General features: G+C 44.3%; 1 protein-coding gene and 1 long non-coding RNA gene across 3 annotated transcripts; one reads left to right on the forward strand and one right to left on the reverse strand.

Moving 5' to 3' along the window:
* Positions 1-31: 31 nt before the first annotated feature.
* VLDLR (very low density lipoprotein receptor) lies at positions 32-14,694 on the reverse strand. Of its 2 annotated transcripts, XM_042012756.1 has the most exons (19): positions 14,448-14,694; positions 10,370-10,489; positions 9,301-9,423; positions 8,311-8,433; positions 6,601-6,972; positions 6,372-6,494; positions 6,164-6,286; positions 5,592-5,711; positions 5,389-5,514; positions 4,814-4,985; positions 4,276-4,500; positions 4,003-4,121; positions 3,488-3,627; positions 3,230-3,371; positions 2,766-2,912; positions 1,746-1,835; positions 1,275-1,352; positions 996-1,165; positions 32-676 (listed from the first exon to the last, which is right to left on the reverse strand). In XM_042012756.1, the coding sequence occupies exons 1-19, from the start codon at positions 14,665-14,667 to the stop codon at positions 641-643; spliced, it is 2,769 nt and encodes a 922-aa protein (XP_041868690.1). In that variant the 5' UTR covers positions 14,668-14,694; the 3' UTR covers positions 32-640. The 2 variants fall into 2 exon arrangements, with proteins under 2 accessions (XP_041868690.1, XP_041868692.1); XM_042012758.1 differs by lacking the exon at positions 1,746-1,835.
* On the forward strand, positions 14,682-17,922 carry LOC121657286. Its single transcript, XR_006013547.1, has 2 exons — positions 14,682-14,890; positions 15,867-17,922. It is a non-coding gene; the product is annotated as an uncharacterized LOC121657286 (long non-coding RNA).
* The last annotated feature ends 1,770 nt before the right edge of the window (positions 17,923-19,692 follow it).

A 19,692-nucleotide genomic window follows, 5' to 3' on the forward strand; every position in this document is an offset into this window, starting at 1 on the left:
TTCAGTGCTAACATAATAATAGAGAAAATACTTTAGCTGCTTGACTCATTTTATTTTTATCCCCTCGGCTGCATTTGAGTTTTACAGTGGTTTCTTAAAGATCATTCATTTTTGTAGACCTCTAAGAGGTAACAGACAAGATTGTTTCAATCATACATACAAAATTACTTATGTTTACAAATTTTTGGCAATCACAGTAACCCGTTTTTTCCTATTGCCATTGCCCCAATCATTGAAAAAGTGTGTACAATAATTTACATCTGAAGTATTTCAAAGTGCTTGATAGTGGTTTTCCAATAATTATTTACAAGTGGCCTATAGACATATGTACAGGTGTTACAAGTTGTGGCTGGAATATGGCTTTCTATGGAAAGTGCTTTATATTTGGTCAGTGATGTTACTGACTAACCAACCCAAGGGTTACTGATAAAACTGTAACCACTAACAGCTGAATTGTTGTGGACAGGTATTTACAGAGTTGTTAAGCTGTATAAAATAGCTATTTACACAAGTGTTCCATAAATACAGAAAGTATCTTCTTTCTTCCAAGAATGGAGGAAGTCCTTCAGCCACAAACCTGGTTACTATCCCCAAAGAGTGTAAGACACTAGTAAACTAAAAGTGATTCCTGATCCAGTGCTCACGCCATATCATCATCGGTGCTGACAACAGATATCTGTAAAAAAGTAAGTACAAGTTAGCTACAGTTGCACTAACAAAATACATAAAACACCACACATCATTGCTAATCCTGCAGGCTAGTGACCACATTCAGTACAGATTACTCCATCCCAGCTACAGACACTAGTTACCTACTACAACTTTAACCTTGATTATAGGGTAAAGTTGTCAGTTGATTCAACCCAGTAGTGTACATGCAGCCAGCAGCTCTCAAAAGCAGAGACCTCTCCTAAATTCAACTCAGGTATCATTTAGCAGTCTTTCTACTCCAGTTATTAACCTGGGGTCTCAGACATGTTAATAGGTTTACTTACTGCAGGGTAGGTGTGTCCTACTGAACCGCTGTGTCTTCCAATATCAATTGTGAGGTCCTCTTCTGTAGTTTTTAGGTAAACAGGATTATCAAAATTCATGCTTTTCATGTTTTTGTGCTGCCAGTTACGCCACATGAAGTAGCCAGCTGCTGCAGCCATCATCAGCAATACTGCAGGGAGACAAAGAGATTGCACACATGGAGTAGAGTCAGGTCAAGCTCTTAAGAGTGGCCTGTCCCACCACAAGGGGTCCAAAAGGCTAGTAAATGCTGTACTCACCAGCAGGAAGAATGATCCAAGCTGCTGATGTTCTTCCAGCTGCAGTTACTTCAGAGGTTGTACCACTAGTGTTGAATCCTGCACAAGAAATTGATGCAGTGAGCTTGTGTACTGACAGGCTGGCAGATTGTCATATGTAAGCATTTCCCAAACCCAGAAGCTCCTGTTTGATTAGCTTCTCAGTAGCACACTGCTAGAATAGCCTAACATGCTTCATCCTGCATTAGTTGGAATCTGTCTTTATTGCTTGCCTTCTATGAGCACTCCTGGGATTTCACGGAACCTATAGGTTCCACACTGTTACATGTAAACTAATTCTGTTTAACACATGCTCCAGCTGTTACACTACACAAATGATCTGGCCTGTGTTCTCTACTTGCATGCAAAGGAGAAAACCTCCAAGTAGGCTAGTTGGTCAGCTTGCATTTCATTTCTCTAATGTTTAGCAGTGTTAGTTATTGGGACCAGTACCTCCAGGAACTAGTCCAACAGTTGGAGATTTTTCTGTTGTGCTGGTATCTTTAGCCTCAGTGTAAGCCACAGTTGTTCCAGTACCTGAAACTAATTATAGATCAAGAACTAATTATAGATCAGTTAATCCTGAAGTTCTGCAATGGCTTTGCTATGAGAGCCATGGTCGTGAAGGTTTAGCAGATGGCAAAAATGATCATGCAGCTTGTTAGCTTCACTGGGAACACTGACATTAGCTATTTCACTAGCACACCCTCAGCAGAGAGTTCTTGATGAAAAGTAGTTCCAAGAACACGGCCAGACAGTTAACCAGGAATGCATTACAGGTATTTAAAGTCACAACAATCGTAAGCCATCCCATCCCTCGTATAAGGTTTTCTGAGTGAGGTTTTAGTTTTACAAGTTTACTGGTTAGGTACAGTCTTTGATACCCATAGCAACCTTTCAGAGCAGCCAGCTGAGGCCAGCATCCTTGCATTCAGCACTCTGTGGCAGTCAGAGTCAACACACAATAGAGTAGGTGTCACCTTGGAGTTTCTAGTTCCACTCCACTGGACAAAGCAAGCTTGCTGCATAGTCAGTGCTGACAACAGTAGCACAGCAGCATGTTCATCTGGACCAAAAAGGAGGTACAGACTTCCTCGGACAGCAACATTAGCTGATCACCTTTAGAACATTGTATATATATGTACAGCCATGTTAGTTTATACCCCTGTTTTATAAGAGGCTGAGTATGTTTTGTCCTTGTGCTTGCTGTCTGCAGAAAGCCATGGAGGTACAAACTCTTGTTGCAAATGACAATGATGAACGCAGAAGCAAAGCATGGACATTGAACAGCATCTGCAGACTTTGAGGGCCATATTAATGCATAAGACCCTCCCCTTCAAGATTAAGTACATCAGATTAATTCTAGCAAAGCTGTCAGCCGATACCACTGTATTTCCTTCCCACTAACAGGTCCAATACTCCCCTACCCCTTCCCCATCCATCCTGGGAAAGATCTCAGTTGTGTTACAGTACCTGTACATCTCAGACCATCCTCCTGCAAGAAGTACCCAGTGGGACATGCACAGGTGTACTTTGGAGAATGTTCATTTATCTGAGGAGCAGGCAGGCACAGGTAGCTACAGCCTCCGTTTGCCATGTTCTCTTCACACCAGTTTCTACCTGTTGGTAAAGCAATTAAGGCGTGAACAGGAGTGAGCCTTCATGCTCCAGGTGTGTAGCAGAAGCATTTGCTCAGTAATTGCTTGTTTCAGTAGAATTACTTCTCTGAGCTGCTTATAGATTTATAGCTGCTCTGGCCAAGAAAGAGGAATTGCCACTAGACCTCTCAACCCCCATGGGGCTGTCTATGTTAGAAGCTCCAAGCAGAAGTAGAAACGGACTGCTGTACAGTGAAGGGATACCATTTACCACCATCCAGGCAGGGCAGGCTTCTTACAAATATACACTGACTTAACTATAAACTGTACTGAAATTACCTGAAGGCTGAACAAGTTCATGATACACAATGATGTCCTGTGCTTCATTGAGGTTGTTCACTAGGGTAACCAACTCTGTTCCAGTAAATTTGTTGGCACCATAGACTGCCTCATTCTCTCCATCAATCCAGTACACACGGTCCTAGAAGACAATGTCATTGCATCCCATTACCACCATGATGCTATCAGCCCCATCATTCCTGCCACATACCCGCAAGAAGAGGATCTTTGACAATGATTATAGGAAGTCATTCTTACCTCAAAAATGGTTAGAGCAAGAGGATGAGGAAGGAACATATATGACTTCAGCACAATTCTACGATCCTGGCCATTCAAGTCCACGCTTGACAACATGTGTAGTTTAGAATCAAGCCAGTACAAGCGGCTTTTTACCAGATCTAGGAGGGGGAAAACACCAAACTTAATTAGTGTCCACATGGAGGAAACCTCCAAAGCTTGCTGCAAGAATTGAAACACCCACAGGTTTGAGAATGGTGGCAGTGTTGCCCTAGTTTCTTACCATTCCAGCATACAGAGGGCTGCTGCAGTGATGCCTATGTGGCCTGTGCCTCAAGTATAACACAGAGCAGTTCAAGAAGTTACTATTTCAGTATCTGAGAAGTGATAATGCCTGTTGCAGTGTCTTCAGGCATGCAGAAACTTCCCTTTCTCAGAAGCTGAAAGTAGTTCTCTGAAGAATGACCTTAGCTCTTGTAGCAAAAAAACTGCTAAAGCTCCAGAATACCTCTGGCACAGAGGCAAGTTCAACATACCTAGAGCAATTCCATTAGGCCATTGGATTTCTGTTGTCACAAGCTGTTGTCTGTCAAATCCATTCATTCCTGCTTTTTCAATTTTTGCTGGCTCACCCCAGTCTGACCAGTACATAAAGCTGTGAAGCAGAATTTATGTTGTATGATGCACTATATTACTGTGTAGTATCACTCTTTATTATGACAAATAACTAACAAAGACTACCTAAGTCAGTTATCAGAACATGTAGTTGGTAGGTCTGCTCTTTTAAAAGAACCAGGACAAATACTCACCCAGAGATAGGATCTACAGCAATAGAAGCTGGCTCTCTCAGCTCAGAGAAAAACAAAACCTTTCTTTTTGTGCCATCTAGGCTAGCCACTGAAATGGTCTTTGCAGCTGAGTCAGACCAGTAGATGTTCTTATAAACCCAGTCAACGGCAATGCCTGCAGGGCTGTGTATGTTGTCCAGGATTCTGATGTGCATTCCAACTTTATCACGGGTATCAATAGAGGCACTGGAAGACAAGAATTACTTGCTTTCAACCACTTCCTCCACAGATACTATCCCTTGGCATACCTCAGCAAATACTGCACAAGATTTCAGTCAGAAGATACACGTGGGACATTCCACAGAGTGCCTTTTGTACAACTGCAGCAGCAGTTACTACGAAGTGCAATAGCCATACACATTGCTAGCTGTGGGAAGTTGCATCAACTGTACTTCGTCTTTAGGACACCAGGAATCTTGTCATGACCAGAGAAAGAGCTTGAATAAAGCATGGGATGGTTCAGGGAAGCACACTAGGTTCAGAAGCTAAGCTCATTTACCTGAAGATTGCTTTTTGGCTGAAGTCTGCCCAGTAAAGCTTTTGCTCAGCAATATCTGCATCTAGACCTACAGAGTTTCTTAGCTGCTCTACAAGCTGAATATATTCTTTCCTCTCAAGGCCAATCTTCCTAATATCCCGGCGGTTGGTGAAAATTAGACTTGGTTCTTTCCCTGTGAAAAGAGTTTAAGTGTTATCTGTACGTCTAGATATCCAGTCACATACTTTTCTTTTACAAAAAGTTTTAAGAGTCATCATATTTAGTATTTGCCATTCCACACTTGCTAGCAGATGCTGACAGAGGTCTTGGCTGTACCATATCTCACCCTTTTTTCCCTCCACAACCTGATGGGGAGGATCCTCCTGCCCAGGAGGGAGCAGACACAAGCAGTTCATGTCACAGCTTGAAGTACTGTATCATGGCATCATTCAAAGTGTTAGTAGTGATCAGATCTGTACAAGTTATATCAGTAACACACCACAACAGCTAGTGAAAAAACCCCAGTAGTATAAACATTGCATCACTTGCCAACTCATTTTGAAGTGGGGATATAAAAGTCTTATGTCAACACTCACCGACTGCCTTGCACACCCCAGTAGCAAGATCCATCTGATAGCCACGGCTACATTCACATTTGTAGCCCCCCTTCAGGTTGATACAGATCTGACTACAGATGCCAGGGTTCTGACATTCATCAATATCTGTAAAAACAACAATATAGTTTATGCTCACCTCCAGTACCACCAGTAGAGTCCATGTTAAACTACTAGATACTTGCCTCCACAGGTTCTCCTGTCCAGAAGCTCAAACCCAGCTGGACAGTCACATTCATAGCCAATAATGAGATCTCTGCAAATATGAGAGCATCCACCGTTGTTCACCAGACATTCATTTATGTCTAGAAGAGAGAATTAGCCACTTCTGAAAAGGCATGCATATATTTAGTATTACAGTCTTAGTCATGCATTTTACCAGGTACGCATCCATTTTCTGATGATGCCTGCCATGTCTGCTAAACCATTCTGGTACTCAAAGTCATATGAAAGAGACACCCCTCAAATTCATGTTTGCTCAGCTACCAGCACCTTCTCTATGCTACAAGCAGGCAGCAGCAAAGATCAAGGCTCCTGAAGTTTCAGTGTTTCTAATGCATCCAAGTGCCTTCTGGCCACAGAGAAATCATCCTAGCAGCCAGTTTGGCTAGGATAAAACTAGCCTATTAACTAGTTACAACTCAGTTTTAAGGATGCCACCAAGAAGTGCCAATGGGGATTCCTGCTGACATCTACTCAGAGGCTATATCTAAGTATAACCAGTAGTCAGCCTTGTGCAAATAATTTATTCACTTACTACACTCCTTGAGGGGCTCATCACTCCAATCCTTGCAGTCTCTCTGCTGGTTACACACTTTATTGATATCTATGCATTCTCCACTTCTGCACTTGAATTTGCCAGGTCCGGAGCACTGAATAACTGACATAATGAAAGTTGTGTGGGTCACTACCAGCTTCAACAGATATTCTGCAAAGACTTTATTCTTGCTTAGTTCCACATTTACCGTTGTTACAGTTTGCTTCATCTGTGCCATCCAGGCAATCTCTCACGCCATTGCACTGCCTACTCCCATGGATGCAGTTCCCATCTTCACATCTGAACTGGTCTGGTCTGCAGGTCCGAGAAGCTGAGGACACAGTCATTACAGACTTTTACTCCTGAGGTTTACTGAAGCAAAGGAAATAAAAGAGGAGTCAAGTAGTACCTCCTACAGAAGGACCAAGTGAACTTACGGCAGTTGATTTCATCACTTCCATCCTTGCAGTCAGGGTCCCCATCACAGCGCCACTTTTTGTGGATACATTCACCTGAGCCACACTGCACCTCATTGGCAGAGCACTTCACAGGAGGTGCAGGCTGGCGGCCACATTGCTCTAGAGACTCATCTGAGCGGTCAGAGCAGTCAGCATCATCATCACACACCCAGTTGAGGGGGATGCAAATCGAGCTCTTGCACTGGAACTCATGAACTCCACAGGTAGGAGGTGCACACTCCAGCTCATCACTACCATCACTGCAGTCATCTTGACCATTGCAGACAAAGCTCTTGGAAATGCATTGCCCACTGCTGCATGTGAAGTCTGCTGGACTACAAGTCACATTACCTAGGGTAACAGGAGTAAGAGAGATTAGTATATTATCACAGGAAGGCTGACTTTCATGTGAAGGTATTTTGTTTTGCAGGTTTTTTTATCAGCTGTTAGCTGACAGAAGATCAGCATCCTGTATAAGGCAATAGGGAAGCCTAAATGGCCACCTACAGGACCACTTAGGTTCCACAGACCATCCTCCTTGGCACTGGACATTGTAAGTCATAGGCACCAGATTTGAACTGAGTGAAAATAATCTTCTGAAGTAGCTAGGCTGTCCTGCACTTCTGATTGCAAGCCTTTCTGAAAGCAGGCTCTAACCCTGTGAGCCAAAGACAGAAGTTAAGAGAATTGCTGACTCAAGAGTATGGACTAAGATTAAGGCAGTCTGATGGTCAGCATGTACTATAGTTTGAAACTGAAGTGTTTTGTGCTAGTCCCCAGGACAGCAGTGGCCCATTTGCCAGTGGGGATAACAGACAAAGATCTTGCCCAAGTTGATCCTGTGGTTAAGCATACCCATGCAATTTATGTCAGTACAAATTATGCTGGTTCAATAGCAATGTAGCTAGAAGCTCAGCTCAGTACACCTAGGCTGATAGTTTTATCAGCTTCATTAGAAACACTGTCTGGAGATTTACTTGTAGACTAAGGCATTTGTTTGCTGAGTAAGATGGTGACTCCACAGACATATACCAAAAGTCTAAAGATCTGTCTCACTAGGCCATCCAGGTAAGGTGGTTCTGATGGAAGCCAGCCCTGTGGCTTTGGTTACAGTAAATATGTCTCAGGACAGCTCAGGCAACTCATATGTATGCAAGTTCTTCTGAACAAGCCAGGAATGTGCCAGTGAGTGGCAGCTAATGCTGTAGTGGCAGCTCTACTTGTGTACCAGCCTGAAGTTTCCCCCTCTTTGCCACCCAAACACCAGAAACCCTGCTTCACAGATATTTCAGGATAGACCTATCAAGTAGATCAGCTATGCCCTTAGCTAAAAGTTGCTACTACACTTTCAGGAGACAATTTGTTGATGTAAGCAGCAATTTCAGAAAGTCCCCAGAGAACAAATTCTGACAGTTGGCTTTCCAGGTGACTAAGCCTACCTATGGCTACTGCCAAAATCAGCAGAGAAGAAAGACACACATTAAATAGCTTACATTATTGTAACTCTTAACTTAGCAGGATAGAGGAGCACTAGAAAAAGTTTGCTTTAAGTGGCTGCAAAACAAGATGAATGTAGGAGAAATATTGATACTATGAAAAACTTATCTTCCCAGGTATACTGCCCAGCTAGCTCATTTCCAGACAAGTCAATTTCAAATAGAGTTATGCAGCCACCATTTCTCTCCTTACCACAATTCTGTTCATCTTCTTCACTGTCACAGTCTTTTTCACCATCACATTTCCAGGACACTGGGATACACTGAGTTGACTGAGGACCACAGCTGATTTCATTTACCCGGCATGTTCGTGTATCTATTGAAAAAAAAAAGTTTACATTCAATCTAAGAGCTACTGATCTTGGGTTTCAGCATTTGTCCTGAAAACTGAGACTGAAAGGCTTCAGGTCTGGACAAAGTTGCAGTTATTTAGATGCCACCATCTGTATAAATTAATGGAAAAGGCTATACTATTCTGCGGTGTTCAGTAAAAGAAGATGCTTCCAATTCCTGATAGATTACTATTTTAAGGGTACCTTTGTAGTGGTAGTTTTGTGATTGCACACCAGTTACACTGTAGCAGCTTGAGCTACAATATGTAGTAGTAGGGAGGAGTAATGCCAAAGTGCACTAGGACTTGAGGGCTGAAGTATTCCCCACTGTGGATCCTATTGATACAAGGAAATGACACTTCCTGGATCGATATTCCTTGATGGGTTATGACACTTCAGACCAGAGCTGCTAATTCTGAGACCTCACAGTCAAGCCTCTGCACTACTGCTTCCCACACCCAGCATGTAGTCAGATACTCAGTCCTTACACTAGCTCTGGTAGTATTGGGATGGCACATGCAAAGTAGCTGCCTTGGAGAACAACAATCACCTGGTGGACAAGCCACAGTGGTGGTCAGGCCTGCCATGTTCTGCTTGCTGCTTCTGACTGTAAGTAAAACCTTGTACTTTCTATCTCTTACCAGTACAAGTGCAGAGTGCCCACTCAGTTCTGCATCTTTTAAAGCAGTGAAAATTCTCGAGGTCCTGACATGGCCAAGCACTTAGGAAGGTGCTCCCCAAGACAAGTTCATCCTTCCTTTAGGAGGAGAGTCAGACTGCAAGCATGCAAGAAGTCAAAATGCTCCTCCCCACAGGCTTGCCTATACCACCATGCCAGCAGGTTCACTTACGGCACAGTTCAGAACTCTCATCAGACCCATCCTCACAGTCCGGATCCCCATCACACTGCCATCTGTTAGGCAAACACTGACCACTGAGGCACACAAAATCAGATTCAGCACATGTCTTCTTCACTGCAAGGGAGAAAGACTTTTTTTTAGGGACCAGAACTTAGCTTGTTTATCACTGACAGGGATCAACTTTGTTGCCCTAGGAAAGTTACTCAGTATCCTTGGTTCGTGGATGTCTGGTGTCATCCCCCACCAACCTAGAAAACAGTGCTGTTGAACACTTCCTACAGAGTTATTCTGCGTACAGAGAAACATTTATACTTATCTAATCAGGCACTGAAGGACCACTATAGCTACGGAGACTAACCAGGTTAGTCTATATTAGCTGCTTCTTTGAACAGACTTGAGTTAAAATAAGGTTTATTGATATTAATATTTAGGTTTTGAACTTGGAGTTTATAGTCAAGGCATTTGATTTGTCATTACAGAAGCATGGCACTATGTAACTCTAGGGTAATAGTTTAGGTCTACTTGAGGAGACTGGCAGTTCAACCACACCAGCGCTGGATATAGAGTATGTTTTGCCTCGTCTCCAAGTAAATCTAGTCATCTATCTTGGCTTCTATGTCTGCTTAAAGCAAGGGTTGGCAGCCAAAGCTAGACAATGTTTATAGGAGACTCAGCAGACTCACTTTCACATATAAAACAGGGCTTTTAACTATGGAAAAGCCAACAGCAGAGTGCTAATAGCAAACATTTTCTATTGTGTAATGAAGAAACAACTGAGAACAGGCTTATATTCTGTTGTCAGTCATCACTCTCACAAGTGAAGAATTTTGGTCACAAGCTTTGTCTCAGTTGCCAATTTCAGGAGAGTTAGATAACACTCAGGAAAATTCAACTGCCTCAGATGGATACAAGGAATTAAAAGTGATTGTTCTAAGGAATTTTTCTTTGTATTCTGACTGCCAGAACTGTTGGACAGGATAAGCATCTCTCCTGCTATCTACTCAAGTCCCCACTTCCAACTAGCAAGTACTACTATAGAGGTATTATTTTGATTACTTACCACAAGCACTCTCATCACTGCCATCTAAACAGTCTTCATCACCGTCACATCTCCAGATTTGAGGAATACAGCGTCCGTTACCACATGCAAATTGGGATTCCTCACATTTTGCTCTCGCGCCTTCAATGAAAAAAGGAACCTAAGCCTCAATACTGTTAAGCAATACTTTCTTGCTTCCCCCACTGATCAAGAAGCTACCCAGCTTAATAAACAGCTTAACATCAACATGAAACCAGATCTGAGCTCCAAATCTTTGTAGTCACCTTATTCAATCATGAAAATAGAGCCAAAAGCTTTCCTTCACAGTACAAGGCCAGAGTTTAAGCACCATAACAGTCCACCTGCCAAACAGCAGCAAACAGTCTCAATGTCATTCTTACTCAGTTTTCCTCTTCAAGACAGGGTCAAGTCTGCAAAAGCATGTGCCCACAATGACTCCGCTGTCTTGCGCCTAGCGCTGCATTCTCAAAGCTCTTCAAACTTTAAGCAAACCAGGTTTATATTTGATTAATGTCAAGCTGGATTAGCATTTCAATATTCTGCTGCTAACACATTACAGCAGAATCCCCAAGACATCTGTAAAGGTAGCTTAGATAACTGTGTTGTATCTGAGCAAGATTTCATGCTTCATGTTACTCCTCAAACAGTGGCACCCAGAGACATTCCTTGGTATACACTAAAAGAAGTGTGATGCTAAAAGAGCAAAGTAATTTATCGCTTCCTTCTGGAATTAAGTCCATTGTCTCACAGCTGGTAAGTCTTGATTTGTTAGTACGCTTGAGTAAGGTACTGCTTTCTGCAAGATCCTTAAGAGTGCATTTTCCAGAGTATCTTCAGCTTTGCAACTGCATGACCCTATCCCTCAAGGGAACATGCTTTGTCCTGGAAGCCCTGTTATAACTGTCACTAAAAGCAGCAGCCTGCATCTTCAGCAGCTAAGCCAGAGCTGTTCCACTGAATGCACACAGGCAAGTGTGTAACACCGTGCATCAGTACTGGCTGCACATGACTAGAGCATGATGCAAGACTCCTCATCCTTCTTGTTTTATTGCATCATTTAGTGAGGGTGCTTTGTCCTGGCATTCCAGACCTCAAAGGGCACCAAACTTTAGTAGAGTATTATTTGTTATTTTACAGCCTCTCTGTATGATGCACAAAATGCAAGACGGTTTCCAAGTAGAAGGAAGGTACTCAGCCATTTTACATTATATTGTCTAGCCATCATGCATGAGGCACTCACAAATGCTGGACAGTACAAGCAAAAACAACATGAGCAATTCTATCTGCTGAATGTCTCACATAAATTCTTGCTCAAAGAGATGAAACAGCATCTTACTGACTTCTGCTAATGTTTTAGGAACCTTAACTGGCAGACTAAAGCAGTAGCCTGCTTGAAAGAGCAAAGGTAACAACTTTTTCAATGGGAACTGTGTTCAAAAAGTACCAAAAATCAGAACATCAGCTCTTGTGTTTACTGTTTCCATCCCGTTTCCTTTTCTCGTTGGGAATTACATCAGCATGTGCTTTCTAATAGTGTGGTTTTGTAAAGCTACTACTACTTGGTCATGAGCTGTCAGTCAATTAGGTTGCCTTGTGCTAGATGGCACACCCCAGCCACCTGAGAGTGGGAGTAGATGCCACAATTAGCTTGTTCTAAGCCTGATACCTTCTTGTCCAGCAACCTCTAAAAGAAGGTGAGCCCTAGTTACATATTTCAGGTTTTACTGTACTACAACATAAAATATGAAACAACTGACTCCTGCTAGTTTCAGGACTTGCTCATCCAGGCGTTCAAAAGTGAGAACAGTCAACCTTTCTCAAAATAGCATACAGAGATACTAGACTAAGCCTGCCACTAAGGAGATCCCAAAATAACTCCACGGTGCTTAGTTACTCTATTTCAAGCTAGAATAACCAGAAAAGGCTTGCTAAGGCTGCCTGGTACATTGTGACTTACAAATGTAACATCATTTTGACCAAATGCTACAGGGAAGCTACACACAAGGCTAACAGAAGCCATAGCTGAACTTGGTACTAACGGCTATAACTTTACAACTACTGTCCTAACAACATGCCATTCCAAGACGATATCATTGCTTCTGGAGCTGATACCAAGTGAAATGTCTGAGCAACTACTTTTGATAGCCCACAAACAAGTAAAAAAAAAAAAAAAAAAAAATCAACAAGACCTAACACCCACACAGGCACACAAAGGTAAAGGTCACCATCTGACCACTTCTGAAGATGTCTGTCAGACTCTGATGGCCACTTGAAATGAGCTCCAGTTAAGATGAAGTTTAGTTACAGCCAGTAACTTTGATCCCTTGTCTTACACCAAGCGCAGTTCTACAACACCCGGTAACCATTTAGTTAGGCACTACCAGTCTAATCCACTGCTACTTGAGCAACGGAGTCATACCTCAGTTGCCCCTTCAGTCACTAGACACCTAATGATTTTTGGATCAGGCTTAGGCTAAAAAATGTAGAGTACCAGTAACATCAGAGCCTGTGACTGCTAACACATTATTTTACTGTTCTCCAGGTAACTACATTCTAGGGGTTGGCTCATAAGCAGCAATGGGTGTAGGGTGAAGCACAGTTACACTGACTACCCAAGTTAAACTACCTTTCTCCATATCTCTGCTATCACTGTTAGTCTCAGCCCCTTAAGCAAATTGCCAGATTACTTGTCTGGGCAGCTTCAAACATGTGATACTTGTGTACTGTCATCTGACACCAAGTCCCAGAAAAGCTTCCAACCGTGATTGGGAAACCTTTCGAGAGCTTACACAGGAACTAGCTTAGACTTCTCTCAGACCCTGCAACTACTAGTAGAAGAGAGCCGATGGGGCCACTAACTCACACTGAAGGAACAATCAGAATAACTTGGTTAGCTAGTCTACTAATTACCCTCTACTGCGTATCTTCTGTGATGATTTCTGAGCACAGTGCAGTAGCAGTTTCAGTGCCAGCTTGTTCCTTCATTCTACAGCTGTTTACCATGTCTTTTGTGCACCAAACATGGGAGCAACCTACATGACTGGGAGATGAGAGGTAATTAGGCAGACATTTCTCCCGTCTCTCTTTATATGAGGACTAGATACGACAAGGTGTAGGGCTCTCTACCCGACGGACCTGGTGTCTGAACTACTGCACACAGTTATAGGAAACACCGCCAAGATCAGGCACTTAGGCCTACTTTAGGCCAATAGTCGGGAGATTTAAGAGCCATACGACAATGCAGACACCTCAACTACCCACCTCTTACCTGGGAGAGTAGGATGGAGCTCAGCTCCTCAAAGAAGAAAGCAGTCAGCCGAATTATTACTACCTCCACTTCAGAGTAAAATATTTTTAAATGACCATCCACTGGCTCAGTATGCAGGACCCCTGCCACAGGGGCAACAGCTTCTAAGGCGGGAGGCAGCCCTGCAGCTGGCCACGAGCAGCGCTACTGGCGAGCGCCCAGCGCCAGGAGCAGGGACCCGGCGCCAGCAGGACTCAGCCGTGCCACCAGGTGGAGATCGCTCATGGTACCCTGGGCCCTGAACTAGAGCCGTGCCAACACCGCTGCATAATACAAAGCCTAAGTTGCCCCGCAGTTTGACAGCACCTTTAACGCTGCAAGCTTCCCAAGTTCTCCTCTTTCCTACCCCACAAGAGAGCCCCAATCCTCCCCGACCCTCCCGCGTTGGCCTCAGCCACGCAGACCCTCCCCCTTAGCATCGATCAGGGGGCCGGGCCCCTACCGCAGCGGCGCGTGGTCCCCGGGAGATGTGCTGCCCCGGGCCCGGTACCCCCTCACGGCTCCCGCCGCCCCGGGGGGAAGGCGGCGCCTCGCCCGGCACGAGGGGCGGCGGGGCAGGCGCAGCGGCAGCGCCCCCCTGCCTACCCGGGAGCCCGGGCCCGCCCCGCTCCCCCCGGGGCAGCGGGCAGGCAGCCCGAGAGAGCGGGAGAAAATAATAAGAGAGCGAGGGAAAGTGAGAGGGCGGTGGGAGACGAAATCGCCGCGGGGGGCAACGGCGGGAGCTGCCCCGGCGGTGCGCACCCCAGCCCACTCCCCCGGCCCCGCACTCACCGTCGGCGGCGGCGCGCAGGCAGCCGAGGGCGAGCAGCAGCAGCAGCGCCCAGCAGCGCGGGACCGCCCGCCGTCCCGCGCCGCGCCCGGCTCCGTCGGCCGAGGCGCTCGAGTCTCCGCGCTGCCGGTCCAGCCGCATCGCCGCGCCGGGGACAGGGTGCGCGGGCAGGCAGGCGCCGCGGGCGGAGAGGCGTGTAGCAGAGGCGGCAGCCGGAGACATGCACGGGGGGAGGCCGTCCCCGCGGCGCTCTTATAGCAGCCGCCCGGCCGCCCTGCGCGCCCGCTGGTGACTCACGGCGCCGCGCCGGGCCCCGGTTGGCTCGCCAGCGCCGCCCGCCCCCGCTACCTCCTCCGCGGCACCTGCGGCCGCCGCGGCGCGCCTGCACACCGCTCGTAGCGCCTGCACACCGCTCGGCGCGGCTCGGCGGGGCACGGGCGGCGCGGTGAGTGGCGCTGCGGCGGCGCGGAGCGGAGCGGTGCTGCGGGCAGAGCCCCCCGCGCCCTCTCGTCCGGCCCTCCTTCCGCGGGGCGGGGACGGGCACGGTGCGACCCTGCTGCCAGACCCCGCACCGGGGCGGCGGAGCGCGGCAGTCCCGGCGGGAGAGGGTCGGGAGGCGCGGCGGCAGCGGCGGCTTTGTTTCCCCTGCGTCTCCCCAGCGCCACTGCCGCCGGCCGCGGGGAGGGGGGATGCGGCTCCCCCGGCCCGGGCGCCACTGCAAGGCGTGCCGAAACCCGCGCTGCGCCTTGGCTGCCTCCGAAGAAGCGTTTCTTCCATGCGATGCCCGCCGCCCCATTGCCACATGCTCGCGTGTTTGTGGGGTTTTCCCTCCCTCTGTAGCGGAACTTGATTTAAAATGAAGCAGGCGCGGCTCTCGAGGAAGAAAAGCACTTCTGCGTTACCCGATCGAGGGATCGTAGTTAATTAGTAATTTTACAAAACGATATGTCAAAGTCGTGTAATTACAAGCTTAACCTTTTATTTCAAGGAGGAGAATTGGTAGTTTTATTCCACGTTTGTAGCGTTTTATACATCCAATTACATCTCGTGAAATACAGAAGGGCTGGTAAAATGCAAAGTTGGGGTTGTACACGGCACTCTTAGAATTCTAAATTGTGCTTTCTAAAATCCTCTGCTTTTTTTAAAAAAAGAAGTATTTTTATAGACCTATAGACTCGCTAGTTTATGGTGGTACTGCGTGCTGTGCTTTTAATACTGTTGTGCAGATACAAACCTCAGCAAGCAGCTCCATCCAAAAACGATGAAAAAGCTGGTTGCTGTTTCTTTCCTTGGAAACGAAGTCTTGATTTATTAGCTTAATACTTTTAGTCTTTTCTAATGGTTCCTCCATTGAAGCAAGTATCTTTCATTTTCCATGTTTCCTCAATGTCATAACATATTTCTTTGTATGTTATTTGCAGAGTGAAGCCCTTTTTGATTCACATCCAGTTGTATCATGACTACACTAAAGACAAACCATACTACTGCATGAATAACTTTGGATTATCTCTTGCAGTTCATATAATGAATGACTGTCTACATCATCCAAATGGGCAAATAGCTGATGTATCAAAGACTTGTTTAAAAAGTCAAGATTTGATATTATGTAGCTGAAAGACATCTGGTGATTACATTTCTCATATGTGTGTAAATGTGAAGAGAGCAGTTCCTAGTGTTTGCCTCCCTACAGCCCTTCCACCTCATGGCCTCAGGGGCAAAGACTGCTTTCCCAGCCTGCCTAGTATGTGGCATTAGATGCTACAGCCTTGTTCTTGCAAACATATGCTGCTGCAAGCAAGAAAAATCTATTGTGTACAAGGGGGTTGACTGGGGTCCTCAGGAAGATGGCTTAGTGTAAGTAGTATGTTGAAAACATCATTCTTCTTGCAGATCTTCAGCACAACATACTGCCTTCAGTCGGATGCTCACTGCTGCATAGCCTGCTGCACTTTGAGCCGAACAGCATTTTCACAAATGTCCTGCTGTCATTACAGAAATATTTTATAAGCCATATACTGAGAGCTGCAATACACAAGAAGACTCCAGTCATGCAGGAATACAGAGCTGGACATGCCTTGGTGTATACTGCTAGCAGATGGCCTTCCTTGTTTGTCTGTGGAGGATACAGGTTTACTGGGGGGAAAAAAATTATTCTTTGTGCCCTGCATTATTCCTGATCTATGAGCATCTGCATCTGGCTTTGTGATGGGGATCCAGCTTTCTATCTGGGATGTACCTAGCTCTTTGTACACCCCAGAGTTTGGACTCTAAAGCAGAACTTCCTGTAAAATAATTTTTATTGTTTCAACTTTATTAAAGCACTTGAGTAAGTTAGTGCATGAATCCTGTAATCCACAGATTTTGGTGGAATCTCCATAAAAGGATCTCAGACAGAAAAGTTTTCTCCATCCTTAGTACCATCCTTATGGGAACTCTGTTCAAGAAAGGGGCAAGAATCCTGCTGGATGCTGTGAGATGATCTGCAAGATGGGAGCTATCTGCACTGAGGTTTCATGTCTTTGCAGCATTTATAGTCTTTCAAAGGCTTGCTTCATGTGGGAATGGGAAGGTATTTGGGGGTCTGCAGCATGTATAATGAAATAGAGAGTCACTTGTTCATACAAGGATACAAGCCAGAATATATCCGTACAGGAGAATAGAATAAAATTGTGGGTTTCTGTCTGCTGAAAATACATGCACATGGGGGAATAGCCCTACTGTGCTAGTGATAACATAGGAGCAAAGCACCCAGGATGGTCTAAGGCTTAGGAAGGGTGCTGAATTTTGTAGGGAATGTGAGCTGGCTCTTGAAACGCCTTTTTGCATCGTGTTGGGGAAAACACGTTAACATTTGCTTTGTTTCCATTTGTGACCTGCAGTCTCTGTTTTTTGCCATATGTGTTTGAGTTGAACTTCAGCTTTGGGGAAGTCAGGAAGCTGCAGACAGTAGGCAGGTAAGAAAGTGCACAACCTCTGTACAGAGAGGGAGTGTGAAGGGAAAGCTGGCATTGCCACCTCACTTAAGCAAGTTCCCATAGTCAAGTGGTTTATGGTATTAAATATTATGCGTAATTGTTTTATTACAGCTAATTATTTTTAGCGAAGTCTCCACCTTGTTTTCTGGCCATAACTGGTGAATATTTTTGAACATGTGATGTTTCCTGGAAAAAGCTGGAAAATATTGCCAAGAAGCTAAGTGAACCAGTTAGGCATTGCCTTTACCTTAAAATATGACACAACAAGAAAAGGCATCATATTACCTTTCCTGTTGGGAATTGTGGCAGATATTGGCTCCCTGAGACTTTCCAACATCAATTCAGCTGTTAATGCATTTGGACTTATGAAAAAACGAATAAGTGGTTCCATCATTTAGTTTGGATATTTTGGGGTAATTAATTTACCCTACTGGTTATAGAGTGTAAAGTCAACTTACAAGAAAAAATAAAGAAGGAAAAGGACCTTCTGGAGTACACGTAATATGAATTCAGTGTGTTTTGTTCCTTTCTCTTTTTGCCTTAAAGACCATATAGTCTCCATTTCTAAATGAATTCCTGAAGCACTGGGATTACTAATTCAGCCTCAGGTCTTAAATCAATGGGACTTTTGCCTTCGGCTCCTTTGGTGAAGGACATGAAGTGAGGATGTGTCTACAATATTCAGCCTAATCTAACAAAGAAAAGGAAGGCTTCATGGGTAGAAAAAGCAGAAGCTATGTATTATGGGATAGTATCTTGCATTAGGATCAGTTGCAGAAATATTTTCTTCATTGTGTGCTGGCATGAAAGACATTAACTGCTTAAGAGATTGCATGCCTGAAATGACAGTAAATGAAGGAGGTGTGTCCATGGCTATATTTTGGAGGTGCAGAGCCAGGATCTGTATTACTGACTTCAGAGGAGGTGTGCAGAGGATGAGAGAGAGAGAATGCATCCTTTGGGAATAATTTAAAATAGGTATGTGCATGAATCCTGATTCATGTGATTTCGTGTCTGTATCTAAGGGATAAATTGGCCTATTTTTTCTTTTTCCTTTTTTTCTTTTTTTTTGAAGGCTTGTCTGCAAACTATATGAAGGTTTATACTCTTGTTAAAAAGTCCTGCTCGTGTCCATGTTCTGTGTTTCGTCTGCAGCTTTATGCAAAAAGAAGGGGAACAAAGAAACACATATACAACTTTGCAGTAAAAATGCACCATTCCTGTGTTCTCAGGATGCCTAGGAGTAAATCAGGACTCACAGAAAAGTCCCCTTTGCCCTTCCCACCGTCATCATCTGAGCTGTAAAAATGAGGCAGAACTTAAGTTTCACTGGTGATTTTAATCCACTTTTTAAATTTTTTTTAATCATTAGTGGTACAAGAAATGTACAGTTGATCTCTGAAGGAGGCTAGGAAATACTTACTTCTTTTGGCTGTATTTTTCACAATGGCTAAAACAATGGATACAATTCCCAATATAAGCATCAATTGGAATTTGCTGCTGATTTCTGTGAGGACAGGATTTCCTCCTCTGTGCTACAAACTGGTCAGTTTTCTTTGTATGGTCACTTCTTAATGGGCATCCCCTGTTTGTGAGCATGTGTTATATGAACACAAATGCATTTTGCTTAGTGTTATAGTATTAGAGACTTCATAATAGGAAGGAACATGCCATGTTGGGAACAGAACCTTGGAAGTATTTAATTTGTTTTCAAAACCTGAGTTCTTATTTCATTGGTGGCACCGTGCAGTATGTAAGCCTGGAAATGAGAGAATTGTAAGTCATGCTTTGGAACCAAAATTTCCATTATCTTTTTTTTTTTTTTTTTTTAATAGTAAGATATGATAAAACTTTAGTTGTGGCAGAGAATGTGGCTTCAAAGTACACTCTTACTGATTTTTCAGCTGTGCACTTTTTATATTTATCTTTAGAAATGAGAAACTCTTTAAAATATCATGCTCTCAGGTGACACCAATTCTGTATGCTTAGTAATAAACCAGATAAAACTTGATCTTGCTGATACTGCAAGACTTATACATAAACTGGAGTATATTCTGATCAGATTTTCCTTTGAGAAAACCTGCTAGTATGCACACATATTAAAATTCCACCAGAAGTGTGTGTTTGTAAAGTTTTCCAGTGGAAGAAGAGGAATTTGGAGTTTATTTTTCTTTAATGTGCAGTGATTGACGGTCTATACTTTCACCTTTGTGGAAGCACACATGCATGCACATGGGAAATCTGACATTTGTGTTCCAAAAAACTCTACAGT

This window comes from Corvus kubaryi, unplaced genomic scaffold (assembly GCF_017639235.1).
Source record: "Corvus kubaryi isolate FWS band 111438036 unplaced genomic scaffold, C.kubaryi_AGA036_p1.0 split1-37296, whole genome shotgun sequence".
In the NCBI taxonomy this organism is placed as follows: domain Eukaryota; kingdom Metazoa; phylum Chordata; class Aves; order Passeriformes; family Corvidae; genus Corvus; species Corvus kubaryi.